At 41.3% G+C, this 26,334-nt stretch overlaps 1 protein-coding gene across 1 annotated transcript in view; it reads right to left on the reverse strand.

Moving 5' to 3' along the window:
• Nucleotides 1-26,334, reverse strand: part of wdr90 (WD repeat domain 90) — an 89,244-nt gene that overhangs the window by 21,642 nt on the left and 41,268 nt on the right. The window contains exons 15-22 of the mRNA XM_029629434.2: nucleotides 9,023-9,141; nucleotides 8,425-8,586; nucleotides 7,578-7,708; nucleotides 7,329-7,445; nucleotides 6,249-6,484; nucleotides 5,758-5,894; nucleotides 2,935-3,065; nucleotides 2,000-2,130 (exon numbers count right to left, since the gene is read on the reverse strand). Coding sequence (XP_029485294.2) covers nucleotides 2,000-2,130; nucleotides 2,935-3,065; nucleotides 5,758-5,894; nucleotides 6,249-6,484; nucleotides 7,329-7,445; nucleotides 7,578-7,708; nucleotides 8,425-8,586; nucleotides 9,023-9,141 — 1,164 coding nt within the window. The remainder of the gene's footprint in view (nucleotides 1-1,999; nucleotides 2,131-2,934; nucleotides 3,066-5,757; nucleotides 5,895-6,248; nucleotides 6,485-7,328; nucleotides 7,446-7,577; nucleotides 7,709-8,424; nucleotides 8,587-9,022; nucleotides 9,142-26,334) is intronic.

Genomic DNA, 26,334 nt, shown 5'->3' on the forward strand with positions numbered 1-26,334 from the left:
GGGTCGTGGATGGGTATTCCAGCATGACAATGACAGAAAACACCTGGCCAAGGCAACAAAGGAGTGGCTCAAGAAGAAATACATTAAGGTCCTGGAGTGGCCTAGCCAGTCTCCAGACCTTAATTCCATAGAAAATCTGTGGAGGGAGCTGAAGGTTCGAGTTGCCAAACGTCAGCTTCGAAACCTTAATGATTTGGAGAAGATCTGCAAAGAGGAGTGGGATAACATCCCTCCTGAGATGTGTGCAAACCTGGTGGCCAACTACAAAAAACGTCTGACCTCTGTGATTGCCAACAAGGGTTTTGCCACCAAGTACTAAGTCATGTTTTGCAGAGGGGTCAAATACTTATTTCCCTCATTAAAATGCAAATCAATTTATAACATTTTTGACATTTGTTTTTCTGGATTTCTTTGTTGTTTTTCTGTCTCTCACTGTTCAAATAAACCTACCATTAAAATTATAGACTGATCATTTCTTTGTCAGTGGGAAAACGTTCAAAATCAGCAGGGGATCAAATACTTTTTCCCCCTCACTGTATGTGATGAGTCAAAAATGGTGCAAAAAGGGTCAATAGTCCAGATAGCTATTTGGTTAACTACTTAAATAACTATTTAGCAGTTTTACGGCTTGGGGGTATAAGCTGTTTAGGGTTCTGTTGGTTCCAGACTTGATGCATCGGCACCGCTTGAGGTGCGGATGCAGAGGAAACAGTCTGACTTGGGAGGCTGGTGCCTTTAACAATTTTAGGACCTTCCTCTGACACCGCCTGGTATAGAGGTCCTGGATGTCAGGAAGCTTGGCCCCAGTGATGTACTGGGCCGGACACAGTACCCTCTGTAGCGCCTTGCGGTCGGATGCCAAGCAGTTGCCACACAGTGTTGGAGCCAGTAAAGTTGCTCTCAATGGTGCAGCTGTGGAACTTTTTCAGGATCTGAGGCCCAGTGCCAAATATTTTCAGCCTCCTGAGGGGCAAGAGGTGTTGTCGTGCTTTCTTCACGACTGTGTTGGTGTGTGTGGACCATGATCGATCCTTAGTGATGTGGACCCCTAGGAATTCCCGCTCCACTAGAGCCATGCCGATGTCAATGGCGGCGGGCTTGGTCCTCCATTTCCTGTAGTGCACGATCAGCTCCTTTGTCTTGCTGACGTTGAGGGAGAGGTTGTTGTCATGGCACCACACTCACCTCCTCCCTATAGGCTGTCTCATCGTCATCGGTGATCAGGCCCATCACTGTCGTGTCATCAGCCAACTTAATGATGGCGTTGGAGTCGTGCGCAGCCACGCAGTCCTGGGTGAACAGGGACTACAGGCGGGGACTAAGCACACCCCCCTGAGGGGCCCACATGTTGAGGGTCAGCGTGGTAGATGCGTTGCCTACACTCACCACCTGGGGGCAGCCCGTCAGGAAGTCAAGATACAGACGGAGGTGTTCAATCCCAGGGTCCTTAGCTTAGTAATGAGCTTGGAGGGCACTATATGGTGTTGAATGCTGAGCTGAAGTCAATGAACAGCATTCTCACATAGGTGTTCCTCTTATCCAGGTGGGAAAGGGCAGTGTGGAGTTCAATAGAGATTGCATCATCTGTGGCTCTGTTGGGGTGGTACGCAAATTGGAGTGGGCCCAGGGTGTCTGGGATGATGCCGTTGATGTGAGCCATGACCGGCCTTTCAAAGCATTTCATGGCTAAGGATGAGAGTAGTTCGGGGCGATAGTCATTTAGACAGGTTACCATGGCGTTCTTGGGCACAGGGACTATGGTGGTCTACTTGAAACATGTAGGTGTTACTTTATCTCTGCCAAAATTACTGCAGAGACACACCAGTTGGTCCTGACCTACCATTTGGGAAGTACAGAGTAAATCACTATTTTTTTTACACTATAATTTGAACAATAAAGTTGTTCAAGCCACATATAGGAAAACAAAGCTCAAAGACTAATTGATTGACACAATAACAGGGGGCAGAGATTTTGTTGATCGTAAGAGAAGCAACAGTACCTCATCCAGGGAGCGGGCGGCCATGATGGTGACGGTGTACTCAGACGGCCCGACGAAAGCCAGACAGCGATTGTCGCTGCTTACAGTGAGGGCGTCAGGAGCACGTTCAGTGCCTCGAGCAACCACATTACCTACACAGAAATAGAGTGAGGGAGGGTGTGTTGGGGCATAAAATTAACTTATTGGTCTACCAGCCACTGTTGCAGGTAGATTTAAAAATCTACAAGCCACTCAGATTTTATAGCAGCCAAAATAAAATAGTCATTAAAATTACACCAACAAAACACACACAAAAAAACCCAGATATGCTTTGTAATGTTTCTAAAAACAAATGTATTACTAGTATGAAATAATGTGGTATGATGTTTAATTTCAGTTTTTGTGACCGGAGTATTTCAACCAAAATATCACAGCCCCCAGCCAGGCAGTGTTTCAGCGCGAGGTGGAATAGGCTATAGTAGGATTCGTAGTTCTTTGACTTTGTGCGATTCATTTACCAGCTATGAAACAAAACGTCAGAAATACTTTGAGAACAGCTACTGCAGCATTTATTTTACTATAAATGTGATCATACTCGGCTACTTTTATTCACAAATCCGAGTGAAATGCTCTCACTGTGGAGCCCTGTCCATCCGCCATTGTGGCTAGTGAAATGGACATCTTACCCCGCAAATGCCAAAATCTACCCACATTTGGCTAGTGGTGGGTGTTAATATTAGGCCCTGCCTGTAAGTCATTGAAAATTGAAGATACAGTACCTCCACTGGAGATGGAGCTGTCTGACAGGTAATATCAGAACAATACAATACACTGTGAGTGCAGTCCTTGTATTTCTGAAGGTGAAAGGTTCCATCTTCCATTCCATTCATAACATACCAGCTAATTCAACCAGCTCCAGCTCTATTGTATATGTGTGGTTGTCAGTGTTAACTCACCCAGTACTCGGAGTACATGGTGGTCTTCCCGAGAGGAGTTGTAGAGCGCCAGAGAGCCCAGGGAGCCAGCGCTGTACATGAACTCGCCATCTGGAGAAAAGGCCAGGCCCACCACCTCCCCTCTGTGCTGCCTGCAGAAACAAAAAAAACACAGGAGGACTCGAGGTGTTCTGAAAGATGAGACAGCGAGGATTATAATAAATAGCACTTTGATGTCATAGAAGCAAACCCCACACACCTGTGAGTCCAAATGCGCACTTCACATTTCCATTTAAAACTCATGTAATTTACAGTATGATGGATTCTATCGAAATGTAACACGTTTGAAGTTAAACTGCAGTTTGTTAGTATTGCGTTTAGTGAATGACTACTGTGAATATTAATGGAGTTTAGGCCATGAAACCGTGTGTACGCTAATTTAGAAAGGTTGACCTCATCAGATAAGAGGACATTGCCCAGGATCAGAGAGCAGGGTAGAACAGAGGATGGACGGGGTGCGATTCTGACATCTGGCAAAACAAAGAGAGAACCATGGACATTCCACAGCGGAAAGGAGGGAAACTCATTGGGGTCATAAAATGTATAGCTGGGGAAGTGACGCCTACAAAGGAAGAGTATAAAATGTGTTGTGCGCTTTCTAAAACGTATGCACTCAGCTGACTGTCTCCTCGGTAGTAAACACTTCCTTACTGCAAAGAGTTCGCAATGGCATTTTTTCTAACCCAGATTGAGATTTAAATTTAAAAAATAACAACAGTAATTGTGTGATGGTGTAAATAACAACAGTCATTGTGTGATGGTGTAAATAACAACAGTCATTGTGTGATGGTGTAAATAACAACAGTCATTGTGTGATGGTGTAAATAACAACAGTCATTGTGTGATGGTGTAAATAACAACAGTAATTGTGTGATGGTGTAAATAACAACAGTAATTGTGTGATGGTGTAAATAACAACAGTCATTGTGTGATGGTGTAAATAACAACAGTCATTGTGTGATGGTGTAAATAACAACAGTCATTGTGTGATGGTGTAAATAACAACAGTCATTGTGTGATGGTGTAAATAACAACAGTCATTGTGTGATGGTGTAAATAACAACAGTCATTGTGTGATGGTGTAAATAACAACAGTCATTGTGTGATGGTGTAAATAACAACAGTCATTGTGTGATGGTGTAAATAACAACAGTCATTGTGTGATGGTGTAAATAACAACAGTCATTGTGTGATGGTGTAAATAACAACAGTAATTGTGTGATGGTGTAAATAACAACAGTAATTGTGTGATGGTGTAAATAACAACAGTAATTGTGTGATGGTGTAAATAACAACAGTAATTGTGTGATGGTGTAAATAACAACAGTAATTGTGTGATGGTGTAAATAACAACAGTCATTGTGTGATGGTGTAAATAACAACAGTCATTGTGTGATGGTGTAAATAACAACAGTAATTGTGTGATGGTGGGGACGCAGGGCTGTGTTCCAAACAAACATCTACAAGTCTGCTTCAGTTACCAAACGGCACAACTAAGAGAGCTCAAAAAAGCACAGAAAAGGTTGAAAGCGCTTTCCTTTGAGTCATAAAAGCGCATTGAAAGTACTTAGAAACTGTGCACACTGGAGAGATGTGTGGCCATCAGTTAGACCCCTCACTCAAACCCTTCTCATTTGATTTTGTCTTACATTGCACCTACCCCCACAATCTTCATGAATATTCTTACTACGTTACTGAATGTATGCAGAGTATTTTCAGATTTCATTGTCGATAAATGCTGCGAAAAGTACAGTAAAACGTCAAATGCGCGTAAAATCAACAGTTATTTTGGATTCAGTCGTGTCAGGTGAACAAGTGTCCTCACCCTAATCTCCAAATTGTTCCCTTTCAATTCCTGCCATGGTTATGCATATGCTTCTCACACTGTAGTTCTTCAGTTAGAAACATTTCAATTGGGCCCGATCCATATAGGCCAATTCCCACAATTGTAAAGGTGTAAAGATGAACAAACACCCAAATACAATGAGTCACAGAGCGAGAGCCAAAAACGACACACTAATCATATATTTAATAAAACCATTCTCTCTCTCTCTCATTCTCTAAACCTTTACACCGGTTAACACTGAAGTGTTCAAACTGCGGCAGTGGTCTCGACATTCATACACAAACTTATTAAATGTGTGTGTGTGTGTGTGTGTGTACACAGTAGGTGCGCGAGCGAGTGTGGCTCAGTCACGAATCACAGATTCTCTCATCTCCAGAAGGCCTCCGCTTGATTCCTCTATAACGAGATACCACACTGGTACCAACTGACAGACTGTGACAAGAGCCAAATCTCTGTCACCCGTCCTACACCGCCATCGCCCATGCCTGTAAGAGGCCAAAAGGAAAAAAATGGGCAAAGAGGGTGAAAGATAAGAGGCACAGCAGATGTGACACTTCCTTGTGAGGGGTGGTGGTGGTGTCCGAGAGGTTTATGGTAGGTCACAATAATGACATGACTCAGCTGGCGGGATAAACAGTCACTGACTTAACCGGCTATATAGTCAAATCAGCACCAAGACGTATGATCCACCGACAGCGACAGCTAGTCACGTCCGGCAAATTGGCCGTCGGGTTACGGCGTCTCACAGCACGAGATCAGAATTGAAAGGATTATTGCGAGTCAAGGCAAAACTGTGCTGAAGGTCTTTCGCTGCTCAAGAGACTGTATCTAGATTCTACTGTATCAAGGCACCACATAACTTCTGTTGTACATTAATCCATCAACTCCAGAACCCACTATGTATACGACAGTATCTCCTCTAGTCTGGGTCTACCTACCTGTGCTCTGCCAGTAGTTTGGCGCTGGCGATGTCAAAGACCCTGACAAGGCCAGAGCTGGATCCACAGGAGAAGATTTGCAGGCTGGGGTGGAAGGCCACGGAGCAGGGCGTGTCTTCAGAAACAAAGTCATACAGCTGGAGAAGGCCCAGAGGACACATAGCAGTCATGAGGTTACAGCGATTCAGTCAGATAAGATCACAGTGGAACAGTCAGAATTCTAAGGAGGAGAGGTCAATTGCTTCAGGTGAGAGAAACCTTACAATAATTCTCGAAAAACATAACACTTACCATTTTCTTACTATCGCGTACCAAACCGTGGCATTATCCTTATCAACACCGTTCAAGCAACTATGGTGGACACATGATCAGGCCAGCTCAGTTTGCCTCAATTCGGCTCAGCAGTGCGAAAACAATATGTGGGTTTGAAAATGAGCCTTGTAGCTTTGAGCGTCAGTGTGTGCTATCAGTTCCAGGGCTTGAGTTCCCACCTGCTGCATGGAGTCCATGTCCCAGACGCGCACGGTGCGGTCGCAGGAGGCGGTGGTGATGCGCCGACGGATACCGTCCACGCTGAAGCCCAGCACGCCGTCCGTGTGTGACCTCATCAGGGTGCTGTAGCCTCGGCTGCTCACGTCCAGGTAGCCCAGGTTACCGCTGGTGGTGGCCGCCATGACGCTGAGGCCGTCGTCGGACACGGACACAAGGCTCACAGGACCCTCGTGTTCTGGGGAAGAAAGACAGGGGGGCTGAGGAACACTGGAGTGTGTGTCTGTGTACTGTAGGCTGAGAAAGTGCGTTGGCTGAGGAAATGGGAGGCAGCGTGCGCAGAATGTGGGTTTTTGATTAAACGGCAGCGATTACATTACTCTAAAATCCCATCAAGCCTCCTTTGAAACCCTTCATACGAGCAATAAGATTTTAGCTCTTTGATAAGTGCTTTGACTGGGATTCAACCTGGAAACCCGTTTGATATGGGTTGTCTTCAAACACATTCAGTTAATCAGAGACATTTACTTCAAACAAGTTGCCAATTCTTTAGATGCCAGTCAATATTGACACGCTGAATGCGGCAGATGTACTGAATAAAACAAATGACTGCGGCTGAGTGAGATGTCTTTTCTTCCTGCCACTGGTTTTGCAGATGACTTTAGGACTGAGTGATGTGGTTGTTTTTTTGAACCTATATTAGGGAAAGGGAGATACCTAGTCAGCTGTACAACTGAATGCCTTCAACTGCCTTCTTCTGCATTTAACCCAACCCCTCTGAATCAGAGAGGTGCAGGGGGCTGCCTTAATCGACCTCCACGTCTTTGGTGCTCGGGTGGGTTAACTGCCTTGCTCAGGGGCAGAAGGACAGATTTTTAGGATGTCAGCTCGGGGATTCGATCCAGCAACCTTTCGGTTACTGGCCCAACACTAGGCCAGCTGCCGCCGAAATCACTCTGGATTAGAGTGTCTGCTGAATGACTAAAATGTTCAATGTAAATGTAGATGATTGACAGACCGAGCAGGGATGGAGCTGAATGTTAAAATAAGGGGCCCTGCTGTTGAACTGTGCCTGTTCTCACCAGCCTCCAGGAACACGGTGGAGAAGTCTAGGGGCCAGAGCCGCAGGAAGCCGTCCTCAGAGCCTGTGGCGCAGAACGCTGATGAAACGCTGATGCTGTTGACAGCGATGCCCAGACCTGGTGGGAAGGAGAACATTTTTATTGTTTAGCACAGTTTAAAGTGAACTCATGTCTCACCTCAAATTACCTTTCTCTATCTCTCTCCCTCCCTCCCTCCCTCCCCACCCTCCTCCTCCACCGTCCTCTCACCCATGCCGAAGGTCTGTTTCTCACGGCGCTGAGCGTGGGGCTGCTGGGCAGGCAGCAGTCTCCTGACGTTCTTGATCGCCACGCTCCCGTAGTCTATCTCCAGGATGTGGCCACTGCGGCTACTGGCAAATCTATTGGAAACAAGGAAACCGAGGCTCCATAATGGCTCAGTCTTCTGAATTAGAAAATTGAGCACTTATGGCCTCCTCTCCGGAGAGTGGGCGGGATTAGGTACTTTAGATTGGGTTATTAGGGGATTGAGTGGTGTGGCTCCAGCAGGTGAGGTATCAGTCACTCAGAGGCAGTGATGTGTGGATCTTTTCAAACCTTTCATAGGCTCAGCGGGAGAGCAGTAGAGAGAGAGAGAGAGAGAAAGAGAAGGCACTGGGTTCTGATTCCACGAAATGGAACTACGCAGGGCTTGGAGGAAGACATAAGTAAGCTCACAGTTTGGAGAGCCAAATTTGCACATGAAACAATTTAAAAATGTTCTTCCGCCATGTTTTAAGGTCAAGGTAATTTATCTTAGATGGTAAAATGCTTAGTGGGTCAGATTTAGCCTCGTAAACACCAGACAGAGTCACGCTGCACTATCAGCAACATTCATGTAAGCTCACGGGATCAGGCAGCTTTGCGAGGCTTGGTCAGATTTACTGCAGAAGGGTTTCTAGATATACTGTGACATTTACACCCTTCCATAAGTTATAGACTGCATCTCAAAATGGTACCCTATTCCCTCTGTAGTGTACTACCTTTGACCAGAGCCCTGCGCTATTTGGGATGCAGCCATAGCCTACCTACAATATATGAAAAGGTTAAAAAAGCTGAAAGGAGTGTGTGGACTCACAGCGTGCGGTCCTCAGGCTCGCGGTCAGCAGAGTGACCCTCCTCAAAGGCCACGTCGGTGAAGTCCAGAGCGTGGTACTCCCCCAAGTTGACCGGACAAGACCGCAGGGCCCCGCTCCGCACACGCCACAACCGAACGTTATCCCGACCACAGGACACCATCCTGGAGCGTAAATACACAAAATAACATATTTACATTTTGGCTATTTAGCAAAGGCAAATATATATATATATATATATCATAGTGACACAAACTCAAGATGACAGAATGAACACATTCCTACAGCCATTTATTTGAACCTCTAATGAATCCTGAATGAAGCCTTACATATTTGTATTTATTATGGATCCCCATTACTCTTCCTGGGGTCCAGCAAAATTAAGGCAGTTTATACACTTAAAACATTACAATACATTCACAGATTTCACTGCCTGAGGGCACACAGAACACACTGTGTGGCATTAGGCCCCTACTCCACCACTACCACATATCTACATGACTAAATACATGTGTATGTATAGTGCGTATGTTATCGTGTGTGTGAGTGTGTCAATGTTTGTGTTGCTTCACATATTGAAGTATGATAGACTAACGTTACCGTGTGTCATCAAAGAAGGCAATCTTCATGGTCTGTATGTCCACGTCGGTGTGTGCTTTGGCCAGGACAGACACCTCTCCTCCTTTAGTGACACGCAGGGTGTTCCACACAACCACCATCTGTGGAGGAGCGTTAAAAGAGTGAAAAGATTTGACATGGGCCCGCAGGTGCTCAAAAGTTCTTTAGCTGCACCGTTGAGAGCATCATGACTGGCTGCGTCACTGCTTGGTTCGGCAACTGCAAGGCACGACAGAGGGTAGTGAGTATACCCACTGCTGCTACCGTCTATGATACATCCTGTTCCCTAGTCACTTTAACCCGACCTAAACTCAGCATAAAAAAGAAACGTCCTCTCACTGTCAACAGCGTTTATTTTAAGCAAACACGTGTCAATATTTGTATGAAACAAATACAAGTTCCACAGACATGTGACTAACAGAAATTGAATAATGTGTCCCTGAACAAAAGGGGGGGGGGGGGGGTCAAATCAAAAGTAACAGCCAGTATTGGCCACCATCTGCATTAAGTACTGCAGTGCATCTCCTCCTCATGGACTGCACCAGATTTGCCAGTTCTTGCTGTGAGATGTTACCCCACTCTTCCACCAAGGCACCTTCAAGTTCCCAGGCATTTTTGGGAGAATGGACATAGCCCTCACCCTCTGATCCAACAGGTCCCAGACCTGCTCAACAGGATTGAGATCCGGGCTCTTCGCCGGCCATGGCAGAACACTGACATTCCTGTCCTACAGGAACTCACGCACAGAATGAGCAATATGGTTGGTGGCATTGTCATGCTGGAGGGTCATGTCAGGATGAGCCTGCAGGAAGGGTACCACATGAGGGAGGATGTCTTCCCAGTAACGCACAGCATAGAGCTGGCCTGCAATGACAACAAGCTCAGTCCGATGATGCTGTGACACACCGCCCCAGACCATGACAGACCCTCCACCTCCAAATCAATCCCGCTCCAGAGTACAGGCCTCGGTATAACGCTCATTCCTTCAACGATAAACGCAAATCCGACCATCGCCCCTGGTGAGAGAGAACCGCAACTCGTCAGTGAAGAGCACTTTTATCAGTCCTGTCTGGTCCAAGTGACGGTGGGTTTGTGCCCATAGGTGACGCTGTTACCGGTGATGTCTGGTGGGGACCTGCCTTACAACAGGCCTACAAGCCCACAGTCCAGCCTCTCTCAGCCTATTGCGGACAGACTGAGCACTGATGGAGGGATTGTGCGTTCCTGGTGAGTTCCTAAACTCAGGCAGTTGTTGTTGCTATCCTGTACCTGTCCTGCAGGTGTGATGTTAGGACGTACCAATCCTGTGCAGGTGTTGTTACACGTGGTCTGCCACTGCGGGGACGATCAGTTGTCCGTCCTGTCTCCCTGTAGCGCTGTCTTAGGCATCTCACAGTACGGACATTGCAATTCATTACCCTGGCCACATCTGCAGTCCTCATGCCTACTTGCAGCATACCTAAGGCACGTTCACGCAGATAAGCAGGGACCCTGGGCATCTTTCTTTTGATGTTTTTCAGAGTCAGGAGAAAGGCCTCTTTAGTGTCTTAAGATTTCATAAATGTGACCATAATTGCCTACGCTGTGTCTTAACGACCATTCCACAGGTAAATGTTAATTAATTGTTGATTGAACAAGCATGGGAAACAGTGTTTAAACCCTTTACAATGAAGATCTGTGAAGTTATTTGGATTTTTACAAATTATCTTTGAAAGACAAGGTCCTGAAAAAGGGACATATCTTTTTTTGCTGAGTTTATATGTACATAGCTACAAATACCTTGTAAAACTGCACATCGACTCAACACGGGTACTTCCTGTGCATAGCCACGCTATTTTCCACTCCGTGTATACCCACGCTATTTACCACTCCCTGTATATAGCCACGCTATTTTCCACTCCCTGTGTATAGCCACGCTATTTTCCACTCCCTATATAAAGCCACGCTATTTTCCACTCCCTGAATATAGCCATGTTATTTTCCACTCCCTATATATAGCCATGTTATTTTCCACTCCCTATATAAAGCCACGCTATTTTCCACTCCCTGTATATAGCCACGCTATTTTCCACTCCCTGTATATAGCCATGTTATTTTCCACTCCCTGTGTATAGCCACGCTATTTTCCACTCCCTGTGTATAGCCACGCTATTTTCCACTCCCTGTGTATAGCCATGTTATTTTACACTCTGTATATAGCCACGTTCATTTCCACTCCCTGTATATAGCCATGTTATTTTCCACTCCCTGTATATAGCCATGTTATTTTCCACTCCCTGTATATAGCCACGTTATTTTCCACTCCCTGTGTATAGCCATGTTATTTTCCACTCCCTGTGTATAGCCATGTTATTTTCCACTCCCTGTATATAGCCACGTTATTTTCCACTCCCTGAATATAGCCATGTTATTTTCCACTCCCTGAATATAGCCACGCTATTTTCCACTCACTGAATATAGCCATGTTATTTTCCACTCCCTGAATATAGTCATGCTATTTTCCACTCCCTGAATATAGTCATGCTATTTTCCACTCCCTGAATATAGTCATGCTATTTTCCACTCCCTGAATATAGTAATGCTATTTTCCACTCCCTGAATATAGCCATGCTATTTTCCACTCCCTGAATATAGCCATGCTATTTTCCACTCCCTGAATATAGCCATGCTATTTTCCACTCCCTGAATATAGCCATGTTGTTATTTTCCACTCCCTGAATATAGTCATGCTATTTTCCACTCCCTGAATATAGCCATGTTATTTTCCACTCCCTGAATATAGCCATGTTATTTTCCACTCCCTATATAAAGCCACGCTATTTTCCACTATTTTCCCTCCTGATATATATGTTATTTTCCACTCCCTATGTTATTTTCCACTCCTATATAGCCATGTTATTTTCCATATAGCCATGTTATTTTCCACTCCCTGAATATAGCCATGTTATTTTCCACTCCCTATATAAAGCCACGCTATTTTCCACTCCCTATATATAGCCATGTTATTTTCCACTCCCTGAATATAGCCATGTTATTTTCCACTCCCTATATAAAGCCACGCTATTTTCCACTCCCTATATATAGCCATGTTATTTTCCATATAGCCATGTTATTTTCCACTCCCTGAATATAGCCATGTTATTTTCCACTCCCTATATAAAGCCACGCTATTTTCCACTCCCTATATATAGCCATGTTATTTTCCACTCCCTGAATATAGCCATGTTATTTTCCACTCCCTGAATATAGCCATGTTATTTTCCACTCCCTGAATATAGCCAGGTTATTTTCCACTCCCTATATATAGCCATGTTATTTTCCACTCCCTGAATATAGCCATGTTATTTTCCACTCCCTATATAAAGCCACGCTATTTTCCACTCCCTGAATATAGCCATGTTATTTTCCACTCCCTATATAAAGCCACGCTATTTTCCACTCCCTGTATATAGCCATGCTATTTTCCACTCCCTGAATATAGCCATGTTATTTTCCACTCCCTGAATATAGCCATGTTATTTTCCACTCCCTATATAAAGCCACGCTATTTTCCACTCCCTGTATATAGCCATGTTATTTTCCACTCCCTGAATATAGCCATGTTATTTTCCACTCCCTGAATATAGCCATGTTATTTTCCACTCCCTGAATATAGCCATGTTATTTTCCACTCCCTGAATATAGCCATGTTATTTTCCACTCCCTGAATATAGCCATGTTATTTTCCACTCCCTATATAAAGCCACACTATTTTCCACTCCCTGAATATAGCCATGTTATTTTCCACTCCCTGAATATAGCCATGTTATTTTCCACTCCCTATATAAAGCCACGCTATTTTCCACTCCCTGTATATAGCCATGTTATTTTCCACTCCCTGAATATAGCCATGTTATTTTCCACTCCCTGAATATAGCCATGTTATTTTCCACTCCCTATATAAAGCCACGCTATTTTCCACTCCCTGTATATAGCCATGCTATTTTCCACTCCCTATATAAAGCCACGCTATTTTCCACTCCCTGTATATAGCCATGCTATTTTCCACTCCCTGAATATAGCCATGTTATTTTCCACTCCCTATATAAAGCCACGCTATTTTCCACTCCCTGTATATAGCCATGCTATTTTCCACTCCCTGAATATAGCCATGTTATTTTCCACTCCCTATATAAAGCCACGCTATTTTCCACTCCCTATATATAGCCATGTTATTTTCCACTCCCTGAATATAGCCATGTTATTTTCCACTCCCTGAATATAGCCATGTTATTTTCCACTCCCTGAATATAGCCATGTTATTTTCCACTCCCTGAATATAGCCATGTTATTTTCCACTCCCTGAATATAGCCATGTTATTTTCCACTCCCTAGCCATGTTATAAATAAAGCCACGCTATTTTCCACTCCCTGAATATAGCCATGTTATTTTCCACTCCCTATATAAATACGCTATTTTCCACTCCCTGTATATAGCCATGCTATTTTCCACTCCTGAATATAGCCATGTTATTTTCCACTCCCTATATAAAGCCACGCTATTTTCCACTCCCTATATATAGCCATGTTATTTTCCATATAGCCATGTTATTTTCCACTCCCTGAATATAGCCATGTTATTTTCCACTCCCTATATAAAGCCATGCTATTTTCCACTCCCTATATATAGCCATGTTATTTTCCACTCCCTGAATATAGCCATGTTATTTTCCACTCCCTATATAAAGCCACGCTATTTTCCACTCCCTATATATAGCCATGTTATTTTCCATATAGCCATGTTATTTTCCACTCCCTGAATATAGCCATGTTATTTTCCACTCCCTAATAAAGCCATGCTATTTTCCACTCCCTATATATAGCCATGTTATTTTCCACTCCCTGAATATAGCCACGTTATTTTCCACTCCCTGAATATAGCCATGTTATTTTCCACTCCCTGAATATAGCCATGTTATTTTCCACTCCTATATATAGCCATGTTATTTTCCACTCCCTGAATATAGCCATGTTATTTTCCATGTTATTTTCCACTCCCTATATAAAGCCACGCTATTTTCCACTGCCTGAATATAGCCATGTTATTTTCCACTCCCTATATAAAGCCACGCTATTTTCCACTCCCTGAATATAGCCATGTTATTTTCCACTCCCTGAATATAGCCATGTTATTTTCCACTCCCTGAATATAGCCATGTTATTTTCCACTCCCTGAATATAGCCATGTTATTTTCCACTCCCTGAATATAGCCATGTTATTTTCCACTCCCTGAATATAGCCATGTTATTTTCCACTCCCTATATAAAGCCACGCTATTTTCCACTCCCTGAATATAGCCATGTTATTTTCCACTCCCTGAATATAGCCATGTTATTTTCCACTCCCTATATAAAGCCACGCTATTTTCCACTCCCTGTATATAGCCATGTTATTTTCCACTCCCTGAATATAGCCATGTTATTTTCCACTCCCTGAATATAGCCATGTTATTTTCCACTCCCTGAATATAGCCATGTTATTTTCCACTCCCTATATAAAGCCACGCCACGCTATTTTCCACTCCCTGAATATAGCCATGTTATTTTCCACTCCCTGAATATAGCCATGTTATTTTCCACTCCCTGAATATAGCCATGTTATTTTCCACTGTTATTTATTTTCCACTCCCTGAATATAGCCATGTTATTTTCCACTCCCTGAATATATAGCCATGTTATTTTCCACTCCCTGAATATAGCCATGTTATTTTCCACTCCCTGAATATAGCCATGTTATTTTCCACTCCCTGAATATAGCCATGTTATTTTCCACTCCCTGAATATAGCCATGTTATTTTCCACTCCCTGAATATAGCCATGTTATTTTCCACTCCCTATATAAAGCCACGCTATTTTCCACTCCCTGTATATAGCCATGTTATTTTCCACTCCCTGAATATAGCCATGTTATTTTCCACTCCCTGACTCCCCTGAATATAGCCATGCTATTTTCCACTCCCTGAATAAGCCACGCTATTTTCCACTCCCTGATATAGCCATGCTATTTTCCACTCCCTATATAAAGCCACGCTATTTTCCACTCCCTGAATATAGCCATGTTATTTTCCACTCCCTGAATATAGCCATGTTATTTTCCACTCCCTATATAAAGCCACGCTATTTTCCACTCCCTATATATAGCCATGTTATTTTCCACTCCCTGAATATAGCCATGTTATTTTCCACTCCCTATATAAAGCCACGCTATTTTCCACTCCCTATATATAGCCATGTTATTTTCCATATAGCCATGTTATTTTCCACTCCCTGAATATAGCCATGTTATTTTCCACTCCCTATATAAAGCCACGCTATTTTCCACTCCCTATATATAGCCATGTTATTTTCCACTCCCTGAATATAGCCATGTTATTTTCCACTCCCTGAATATAGCCATGTTATTTTCCACTCCCTGAATATAGCCATGTTATTTTCCACTCCCTGAATATAGCCATGTTATTTTCCACTCCCTGAATATAGCCATGTTATTTTCCACTCCCTATATAAAGCCACGCTATTTTCCACTCCCTGAATATAGCCATGTTATTTTCCACTCCCTATATAAAGCCACGCTATTTTCCACTCCCTGTATATAGCCATGCTATTTTCCACTCCCTGAATATAGCCATGTTATTTTCCACTCCCTGAATATAGCCATGTTATTTTCCACTCCCTATATAAAGCCACGCTATTTTCCACTCCCTGTATATAGCCATGTTATTTTCCACTCCCCATGAATATATAGCCATGTTATTTTCCACTCCCTGAATATAGCCATGTTATTTTCCACTCCCTGAATATAGCCATGTTATTTTCCACTCCTGAATATAGCCATGTTATTTTCCACTCCCTGAATATAGCCATGTTATTTTCCACTAAAGCCACACTATTTTCCACTGAATATAGCCATGTTATTTTCCACTCCCTGAATATAGCCATGTTATTTTCCACTCCCTATATAAAGCCACGCTATTTTCCACTCCCTGTATATAGCCATGTTATTTTCCACTCCCTGAATATAGCCATGTTATTTTCCACTCCCTGAATATAGCCATGTTATTTTCCACTCCCTATATAAAGCCACGCTATTTTCCACTGCCTGAATATAGCCATGTTATTTTCCACTCCTGAATATAGCCACGCTATTTTCCACTCCCTGTATATAGCCATGCTATTTTCCACTCCCTGAATATAGCCATGTTATTTTCCACTTAAAGCCACGCTATTTTCCACTCCCTGAATATAGCCATGCTATTTTCCACTCCCTGAATATAGCCATGTTATTTTCCACTCCATGTTATTTTCCACTATATAAAGCCACGCTATTTTCCACTCCCTGTATATAGCCATGTTATTTTCCACTCCCTGAATATAGCCATGTTATTTTCCACTCCCTGATATATAGCCAATTTTCCACTCCCTGAATATAGCCATGTTATTTTCCACTCCCTGAATATAGCCAGCCATTTTCCATATAGCCATGTTATTTTCCACTCCCTGAATATAGCCATGTTATTTTCCACTCCCTATATAAAGCCACGCTATTTTCCACTCCCTGAATATAGCCATGTTATTTTCCACTCCCTATATAAAGCCACGCTATTTTCCACTCCCTGTATATAGCCATGCTATTTTCCACTCCCTGAATATAGCCATGTTATTTTCCACTCCCTATATAAAGCCACGCTATTTTCCACTCCCTATATATAGCCATGTTATTTTCCATATAGCCATGTTATTTTCCACTCCCTGAATATAGCCATGTTATTTTCCACTCCCTATATAAAGCCACGCTATTTTCCACTCCCTATATATAGCCATGTTATTTTCCACTCCCTGAATATAGCCATGTTATTTTCCACTCCCTATATAAAGCCACGCTATTTTCCACTCCCTATATATAGCCATGTTATTTTCCATATAGCCATGTTATTTTCCACTCCCTGAATATAGCCATGTTATTTTCCACTCCCTGAATATAGCCATGTTATTTTCCACTCCCTATATAAAGCCACGCTATTTTCCACTCCCTATATATAGCCATGTTATTTTCCACTCCCTGAATATAGCCATGTTATTTTCCACTCCCTGAATATAGCCATGTTATTTTCCACTCCCTGAATATAGCCATGTTATTTTCCACTCCCTATATATAGCCATGTTATTTTCCACTCCCTGAATATAGCCATGTTATTTTCCACTCCCTATATAAAGCCACGCTATTTTCCACTCCCTGAATATAGCCATGTTATTTTCCACTCCCTATATATAGCCATGTTATTTTCCACTCCCTGAATATAGCCATGTTATTTTCCACTCCCTGAATATATAGCCATGTTATTTTCCACTCCCTGAATATAGCCATGTTATTTTCCACTCCCTGAATATAGCCATGTTATTTTCCACTCCCTGAATATAGCCATGTTATTTTCCACTCCCTGAATATAGCCATGTTATTTTCCACTCCACCACTCCCTGAATATAGCCATGTTATTTTCCACTCCCTGAATATAGCCATGTTATTTTCCACTCCCTGAATATAGCCATGTTATTTTCCACCCTAATAAAGCCACGCTTTTCCACTCCCTATATAAAGCCACGTATTTTCCACTCCCTTATAGCCATGTTATTTTCCACTCCCTGAATATAGCCATGTTATTTTCCACTCCTGAATATAGCCATGATTTTCCATAATATAGCCATGTTATTTTCCACTCCCTGAATATAGCCATGCCACTCCCTATATAAAGCATGCTATTTTCCACTCCTGAATATAGCCATGTTATTTTCCACTCCTGAATATAGCCATGTTATTTTCCACTCCTGAATATAGCCATGTTATTTTCCACTCCCTGAATATAGCCATGTTATTTTCCACTCCCTGAATATAGCCATGTTTTTCCATTTTCCACTTTTCCCTGAATATAGCCATGTTATTTTCCACTCCCTGAATATAGCCATGTTATTTTCCACTCCCATGTTATTTTCCATATATAGCCATGTTATTTTCCACTCCTGAATATAGCCATGTTATTTTCCACTCCCTATATAAAGCCACGCTATTTTCCACTCCCTGTATATAGCCATGTTATTTTCCACTCCCTGAATATAGCCATGTTATTTTCCACTCCCTGAATATAGCCATGTTATTTTCCACTCCCTATATAAAGCCATGCTATTTTCCACTCCCTGAATATAGCCATGTTATTTTCCACTCCCTATATAAAGCCACGCTATTTTCCACTCCCTGTATATAGCCATGCTATTTTCCACTCCCTGAATATAGCCATGTTATTTTCCACTCCCTATATAAAGCCACGCTATTTTCCACTCCCTGTGTTATATAATAGCCATGTTATTTTCCACTCCCTGAATATAGCCATGTTATTTTCCACTCCTATATAAAGCCACGTTATTTTCCACTCCCTGTATATAGCCATGTTATTTTCCACTCCCTGAATATAGCCATGTTATTTTCCACTCCTATATAAAGCCACGCTATTTTCCACTCCTGTATATAGCCATGCTATTTTCCACTCCTGAATATAGCCATGTTATTTTCCATATGTTATTTTCCACTCCCTGAATATAGCCATGTTATTTTCCACTCCCTGAATATAGCCATGTTATTTTCCACTCCCTGAATATAGCCATGTTATTTTCCACTCCTGAATATAGCCATGTTATTTTCCACTCCCTGAATATAGCCATGTTATTTTCCATCCCTGAATATAGCCATGTTATTTTCCACTCCCTGAATATAGCCATGATTTTCCATATAGCCATGTTATTTTCCACTCCCTGAATATAGCCATGTTATTTTCCACTCCCTATATAAAGCCACGTTATTTTCCACTCCCTGAATATAGCCATGTTATTTTCCACTCCCTATATATAGCCACGCTATTTTCCACTCCCTGAATATAGCCATGTTATTTTCCACTCCCTGAATATAGCCATGTTATTTTCCACTCCCTGAATATAGCCATGTTATTTTCCACTCCCTGATTTTCCATATAGTTATTTTCCACTCCTGAATATAGCCATGTTATTTTCCACTCCCTGAATATAGCCATGTTATTTTCCACTCCCTGAATATAGCCATGTTATTTTCCACTCCCTGAATATAGCCATGTTATTTTCCACTCCTGAATATAGCCATGTTATTTTCCACTCCCTATATAAAGCCACTGAATATAGCTATTTTCCACTCCCTGTATATAGCCATGTTATTTTCCACTCCCTGAATATAGCCATGTTATTTTCCACTCCCTGAATATAGCCATGTTATTTTCCACTCCTAATATAGCCATGTTATTTTCCACTCCCTGATATAGCCATGTTATTTTCCACTCCATATATAAAGCCACGCTATTTTCCACTCCCTGTATATAGCCATGTTATTTTCCACTCCTGAATATAGCCATGTTATTTTCCACTCCCTATATAAAGCCACGCTATTTTCCACTCCTATATATAGCCATGCTATTTTCCACTAATATAGCCATGTTATTTTCCACTCCCTGAATATAGCCATGTTATTTTCCACTCCCTGAATATAGCCATGTTATTTTCCACTCCCTATATAAAGCCATGCTATTTTCCACTCCCTGAATATAGCCATGTTATTTTCCACTCCCTATATAAAGCCACGCTATTTTCCACTCCCTGTATATAGCCATGTTATTTTCCACTCCCTGAATATAGCCATGTTATTTTCCACTCCCTATATAAAGCCACGCTATTTTCCACTCCCTGTATATAGCCATGTTATTTTCCACTCCCTGAATATAGCCATGTTATTTTCCATATTTTCCACTCCCTATATAAAGCCATGCTATTTTCCACTCCTGAATATAGCCATGTTATTTTCCACTCCCTGAATATAGCCATGTTATTTTCCACTCCTATATAAAGCCACGCTATTTTCCACTCCCTGTATATAGCCATGTTATTTTCCACTCCTGAATATAGCCATGTTATTTTCCACTCCCTGAATATAGCCATGTTATTTTCCACTCCTGAATATAGCCATGTTATTTTCCACTCCCTGAATATAGCCATGTTATTTTCCATGTTATTTTATTTTCCACTCCCTGAATATAGCCATGTTATTTTCCACTCCCTGAATATAGCCATGTTATTTTCCACTCCCTGAATATAGCCATGTTATTTTCCACTTTCCACTCCTGAATATAGCCATGTTATTTTCCACTCCCTGATATATAGCCATGTTATTTTCCACTCCTGAATATAGCCATGTTATTTTCCACTCCCTACCATGTTATTTTCCACTCCCTGTATATAGCCATGCTTATTTTCCACTCCCTGAATATAGCCATGTTATTTTCCACTCCTGAATATAGCCATGTTATTTTCCACTCCCTGAATATAGCCATGTTATTTTCCACTCCCTGAATATAGCCATGTTATTTTCCACTCCCTGAATAGCCATGTTAGCCATGTTATTTTCCACTCCCTGATATAAAGCCACGTTATTTTCCACTAATATAGCCATGTTATTTTCCACTCCCTGAATATAGCCATGTTATTTTCCACTCCCTATATAAAGCCACGCTATTTTCCACTCCCTGTATATAGCCATGTTATTTTCCACTCCCTGAATATAGCCATGTTATTTTCCACTCCCTGAATATAGCCATGTTATTTTCCACTCCCTATAGCCACGCTATTTTCCACTCCCTGAATATAGCCATGTTATTTTCCACTCCCTATATAAAGCCACGCTGATTTTCCACTATATAGCCATGTTATTTTCCACTCCCCATGTTATTTTCCATATATAAATTTTCCACTCCTATATATATAGCCATGTTATTTTCCACTCCCTGTATATAGCCATGCTATTTTCCACTCCCTGAATATAGCCATGTTATTTTCCACTCCCTGAATATAGCCATGCCATTTTTCCACTCCCTGAATATAGCCATGTTATTTTCCACTCCCTGAATATAGCCATGTTATTTTCCACTCCCTGAATATAGCCATGTTATTTTCCACTCCCTGTATATAGCCATGTTATTTTCCACTCCCTGAATATAGCCATGTTATTTTCCACTCCCTGAATATAGCCATGTTATTTTCCACTCCTGAATATAGCCATGTTATTTTCCACTCCTGAATATAGCCATGTTATTTTCCACTCCCTATATAAAGCCACGCTTATTTTCCACTCCCCTTATCGTATATAGCCATGCTATTTTCCACTCCCTGAATATAGCCATGTTATTTTCCACTCCCTATATAAAGCCACGCTATTTTCCACTCCCTGATATATAGCCATGTTATTTTCCATTAGCCATGCCATTTATTTTCCACTCCCTGAATATAGCCATGTTATTTTCCACTCCCTATAGAAAGCCACGCTATTTTCCACTCCCTATATATAGCCATGTTATTTTCCACTCCCTGAATATAGCCATGTTATTTTCCACTCCCTATATAAAGCCACGCTATTTTCCACTCCCTATATATAGCCATGTTATTTTCCATATAGCCATGTTATTTTCCACTCCCTGAATATAGCCATGTTATTTTCCACTCCCTATATAAAGCCACGCTATTTTCCACTCCCTATATATAGCCATGTTATTTTCCACTCCCTGAATATAGCCATGTTATTTTCCACTCCCTGAATATAGCCATGTTATTTTCCACTCCCTGAATATAGCCAGGTTATTTTCCACTCCCTATATAAGCCATGTTATTTTCTATATATAGCCATGTTATTTTCCACTCCCTGAATATAGCCATGTTATTTTCCACTCCCTAATATAGCCATGTTATTTTCCACTCCCTATATAAGCCATGCACCATGTTATTTTCCACTCCCTGAATATAGCCATGTTATTTTCCACTCCCTATAATATAGCCATGTTATTTTCCACTCCCTGAATATAGCCATGTTATTTTCCACTCCCTGAATATAGCCATGTTATTTTCCACTCCCTGTTATTTTCCATATAGCCATGTTATTTTCCACTCCCTGATATAGCCATGTTAGAATATAGCCATGTTATTTTCCACTCCCTGATATAGCCATGTTATTTTCCACTCCCTGAATATAGCCATGTTATTTTCCACTCCTGAATATAGCCATGAATATAGCCATGTTATTTTCCACTCCCTATATAAAGCCACGCTATTTTCCACTCCCTGAATATAGCCATGTTATTTTCCACTCCCTGAATATAGCCATGTTATTTTCCACTCCCTATATAAAGCCACGCTATTTTCCACTCCCTATATATAGCCATGTTATTTTCCACTCCCTGAATATAGCCATGTTATTTTCCACTCCCTAATAAAGCCACGCCATGTTATTTTCCACTCCCTATATATTTTCCAGCCATGTATTTTCCACTCCCTGAATATAGCCATGTTATTTTCCACTCCCTGATATAAAGCCATAGCCACTCCTCCCTGAATATAGCCATATTTTCCACTCCCTATAGCCACGTTATTTTCCACTCCTGAATATAGCCATGTTATTTTCCACTCCCTGAATATAGCCATGTTTTTCCATTTTTCCACTCCCTGAATATAGCCATGTTATTTTCCACTCCCTGAATATAGCCATGTTATTTTCCACTCCCTGAATATAGCCATGTTATTTTCCACTCCTGAATATAGCCATATAAAGCCACGCTATTTTCCACTCCCTGAATATAGCCATGTTATTTTCCACTCCCTATATAAAGCCACGTATTTTCCACTCCTGTATATAGCCATGTTATTTTCCACTCCCTGAATATAGCCATGTTATTTTCCACTCCCTGAATATAGCCATGTTATTTTCCACTCCCTGAATATAGCCATGTTATTTTCCACTCCATGTTATTTTCCACTCCCTGAATATAGCCATGTTATTTTCCACTCCCTATATAAAGCCACGCTATTTTCCACTGCCTGAATATAGCCATGTTATTTTCCACTCCCTATATAAAGCCATGTTATTTTCCACTCCCTGTATATAGCCATGCTATTTTCCACTCCCTGAATATAGCCATGTTATTTTCCACTCCCTATATAAAGCCACGCTATTTTCCACTCCCTATATATAGCCATGTTATTTTCCATATAGCCATGTTATTTTCCACTCCCTGAATATAGCCATGTTATTTTCCACTCCCTATATAAAGCCACGCTATTTTCCACTCCTGTATATAGCCATGTTATTTTCCACTCCCTGAATATAGCCATGTTATTTTCCACTCCCTATATAAAGCCACGCTATTTTCCATCCCTATATATATAGCCATGTTATTTTCCATATAGCCATGTTATTTTCCACTCCTGAATATAGCCATGTTATTTTCCACTCCATGTTATTTTCCACTCCCTATATATAGCCATGTTATTTTCCACTCCCTGAATATAGCCATGTTATTTTCCACTCCCTGAATATAGCCATGTTATTTTCCACTCCCTGAATATAGCCATGTTATTTTCCACTCCCTGAATATAGCCATGTTATTTTCCACTCCCTGAATATAGCCATGTTATTTTCCACTCCCTGAATATAGCCATTTATTTTCCACTCCCTATATATAGCCATGTTATTTTCCACTCCTGAATATAGCCATGTTATTTTCCACTCCCTATATAATAGCCATGTATTTTCCACTCCCTGAATATAGCCATGTTATTTTCCACTCCCTGAATATAGCCATGTTATTTTCCACTCCCTATATAAAGCCACGCTATTTTCCACTCCCTGTATATAGCCATGTTATTTTCCACTCCCTGAATATAGCCATGTTATTTTCCACTCCCTGAATATAGCCATGTTATTTTCCACTCCCTGAATATAGCCATGTTATTTTCCACTCCCTGAATATAGCCATGTTATTTTCCACTCCCTGAATATAGCCATGTTATTTTCCACTCCCTGAATATAGCCATGTTATTTTCCACTCCCTGAATATAGCCATGTTATTTTCCACTCCACTCCCTAATATAGCCAGAATTTTCCATAGCCATGTTATTTTCCACTCCCTATATATAGCCATGTTATTTTCCACTCCCTGAATATAGCCATGTTATTTTCCACTCCCTATATAAAGCCACGCTATTTTCCACTCCCTATATATAGCCATGTTATTTTCCATATAGCCATGTTATTTTCCACTCCCTGAATATAGCCATGTTATTTTCCACTCCCTATATAAAGCCACGCTATTTTCCACTCCCTGAATATAGCCATGTTATTTTCCACTCCCTGAATATAGCCATGTTATTTTCCACTCCCTGAATATAGCCATGTTATTTTCCACTCCCTGAATATAGCCATGTTATTTTCCACTCCCTATATATAGCCATGTTATTTTCCACTCCCTGAATATAGCCATGTTATTTTCCACTCCCTGAATAAAGCCATGTTATTTTCCACTCCCTGAATATAGCCATGTTATTTTCCACTCCCTAATATAGCCATGTTATTTTCCATATAGCCATGTTATTTTCCATAATATAGCCATGTTATTTTCCACTCCCTGAATATAGCCATGTTATTTTCCACTCCTGAATATAGCCATGTTATTTTCCATTTTTCCACTCCATGTTATTTTCCCACTCCCTATATATAGCCATGCCATATTTTCCACTCCTGAATATAGCCATGTTATTTTCCACTCCCTATATAAAGCCATGTTATTTTCCACTCCTGAATATAGCCATGCCACTCCCTGAATATAGCCATGTTATTTTCCACTCCCCATGTTATTTTCCATAATAAAGCCACGCTATTTTCCACTCCCTGAATATAGCCATGTTATTTTCCATCCCTGAATATAGCCATGTTATTTTCCACTCCTGAATATAGCCATGTTATTTTCCATATAGCCATGTTATTTTCCACTCCCTGAATATAGCCATGTTATTTTCCACTCCCTGAATATAGCCATGTTATTTTCCACTCCCTATATATAGCCATGTTTTTCCACTCCCTGAATATAGCCATGTTATTTTCCACTCCCTATATAAAGCCATGTTATTTTCCACTCCCTGAATATAGCCATGTTATTTTCCACTCCATATAGCCACGTTATTTTCCACTCCCTGAATATAGCCATGTTATTTTCCACTCCCTATATAAAGCCACGCTATTTTCCACTCCCTGAATATAGCCATGTTATTTTCCACTCCCTGAATATAGCCATGTTATTTTCCACTCCCTATATAAAGCCATGCTATTTTCCACTCCCTGAATATAGCCATGTTATTTTCCACTCCCTGAATATAGCCATGTTATTTTCCACTCCCTGAATATAGCCATGTTATTTTCCACTCCCTGAATATAGCCATGTTATTTTCCACTCCCTATATAAAGCCACGCTATTTTCCACTCCCTGTATATAGCCATGTTATTTTCCACTCCCTGAATATAGCCATGTTATTTTCCACTCCCTGAATATAGCCATGTTATTTTCCAGCCATTTTCCATATATAGCCATGTTATTTTCCACTCCCCATGTTATTTTCCATAATAGCCATGTTATTTTCCACTCCTGAATATAGCCATGTTATTTTCCACTCCTATATATAGCCATGTTATTTTCCACTCCCTGAATATAGCCATGTTATTTTCCACTCCCTGAATATAAAGCCACGCCACGCTATTTTCCACTGCCTGAATATAGCCATGTTATTTTCCACTCCCTATATATATAAAGCCACGCTATTTTCCACTCCCTGAATATAGCCATGCTATTTTCCACTCCCTGAATATAGCCATGTTATTTTCCACTCCCTATATAAAGCCACGCTATTTTCCACTCCCTGCCATGTTATTTTCCATAATAGCCATGTTATTTTCCACTCCCTGAATATAGCCATGTTATTTTCCACTCCCTATATAAATTTTCCACTCCCTGAATATAGCCATGTTATTTTCCACTCCCTATATATAGCCATGTTATTTTCCACTCCCTGAATATAGCCATGTTATTTTCCACTCCCTATATAAAGCCACGCTATTTTCCACTCCCTATATATAGCCATGTTATTTTCCATATATAGCCATGTTATTTTCCACTCCCTAATATAGCCATGTTATTTTCCACTCCCTATATAAAGCCACGCTATTTTCCACTCCCTGAATATAGCCATGTTATTTTCCACTCCCTGAATATAGCCATGTTATTTTCCACTCTCCCTGAATATAGCCATGTTATTTTCCACTCCCTGAATATAGCCATGTTATTTTCCACTCCCTGAATATAGCCATGTTATTT

This window comes from Oncorhynchus nerka, linkage group LG23 (genome assembly GCF_034236695.1).
Source record: "Oncorhynchus nerka isolate Pitt River linkage group LG23, Oner_Uvic_2.0, whole genome shotgun sequence".
Classification (NCBI taxonomy): domain Eukaryota; kingdom Metazoa; phylum Chordata; class Actinopteri; order Salmoniformes; family Salmonidae; genus Oncorhynchus; species Oncorhynchus nerka.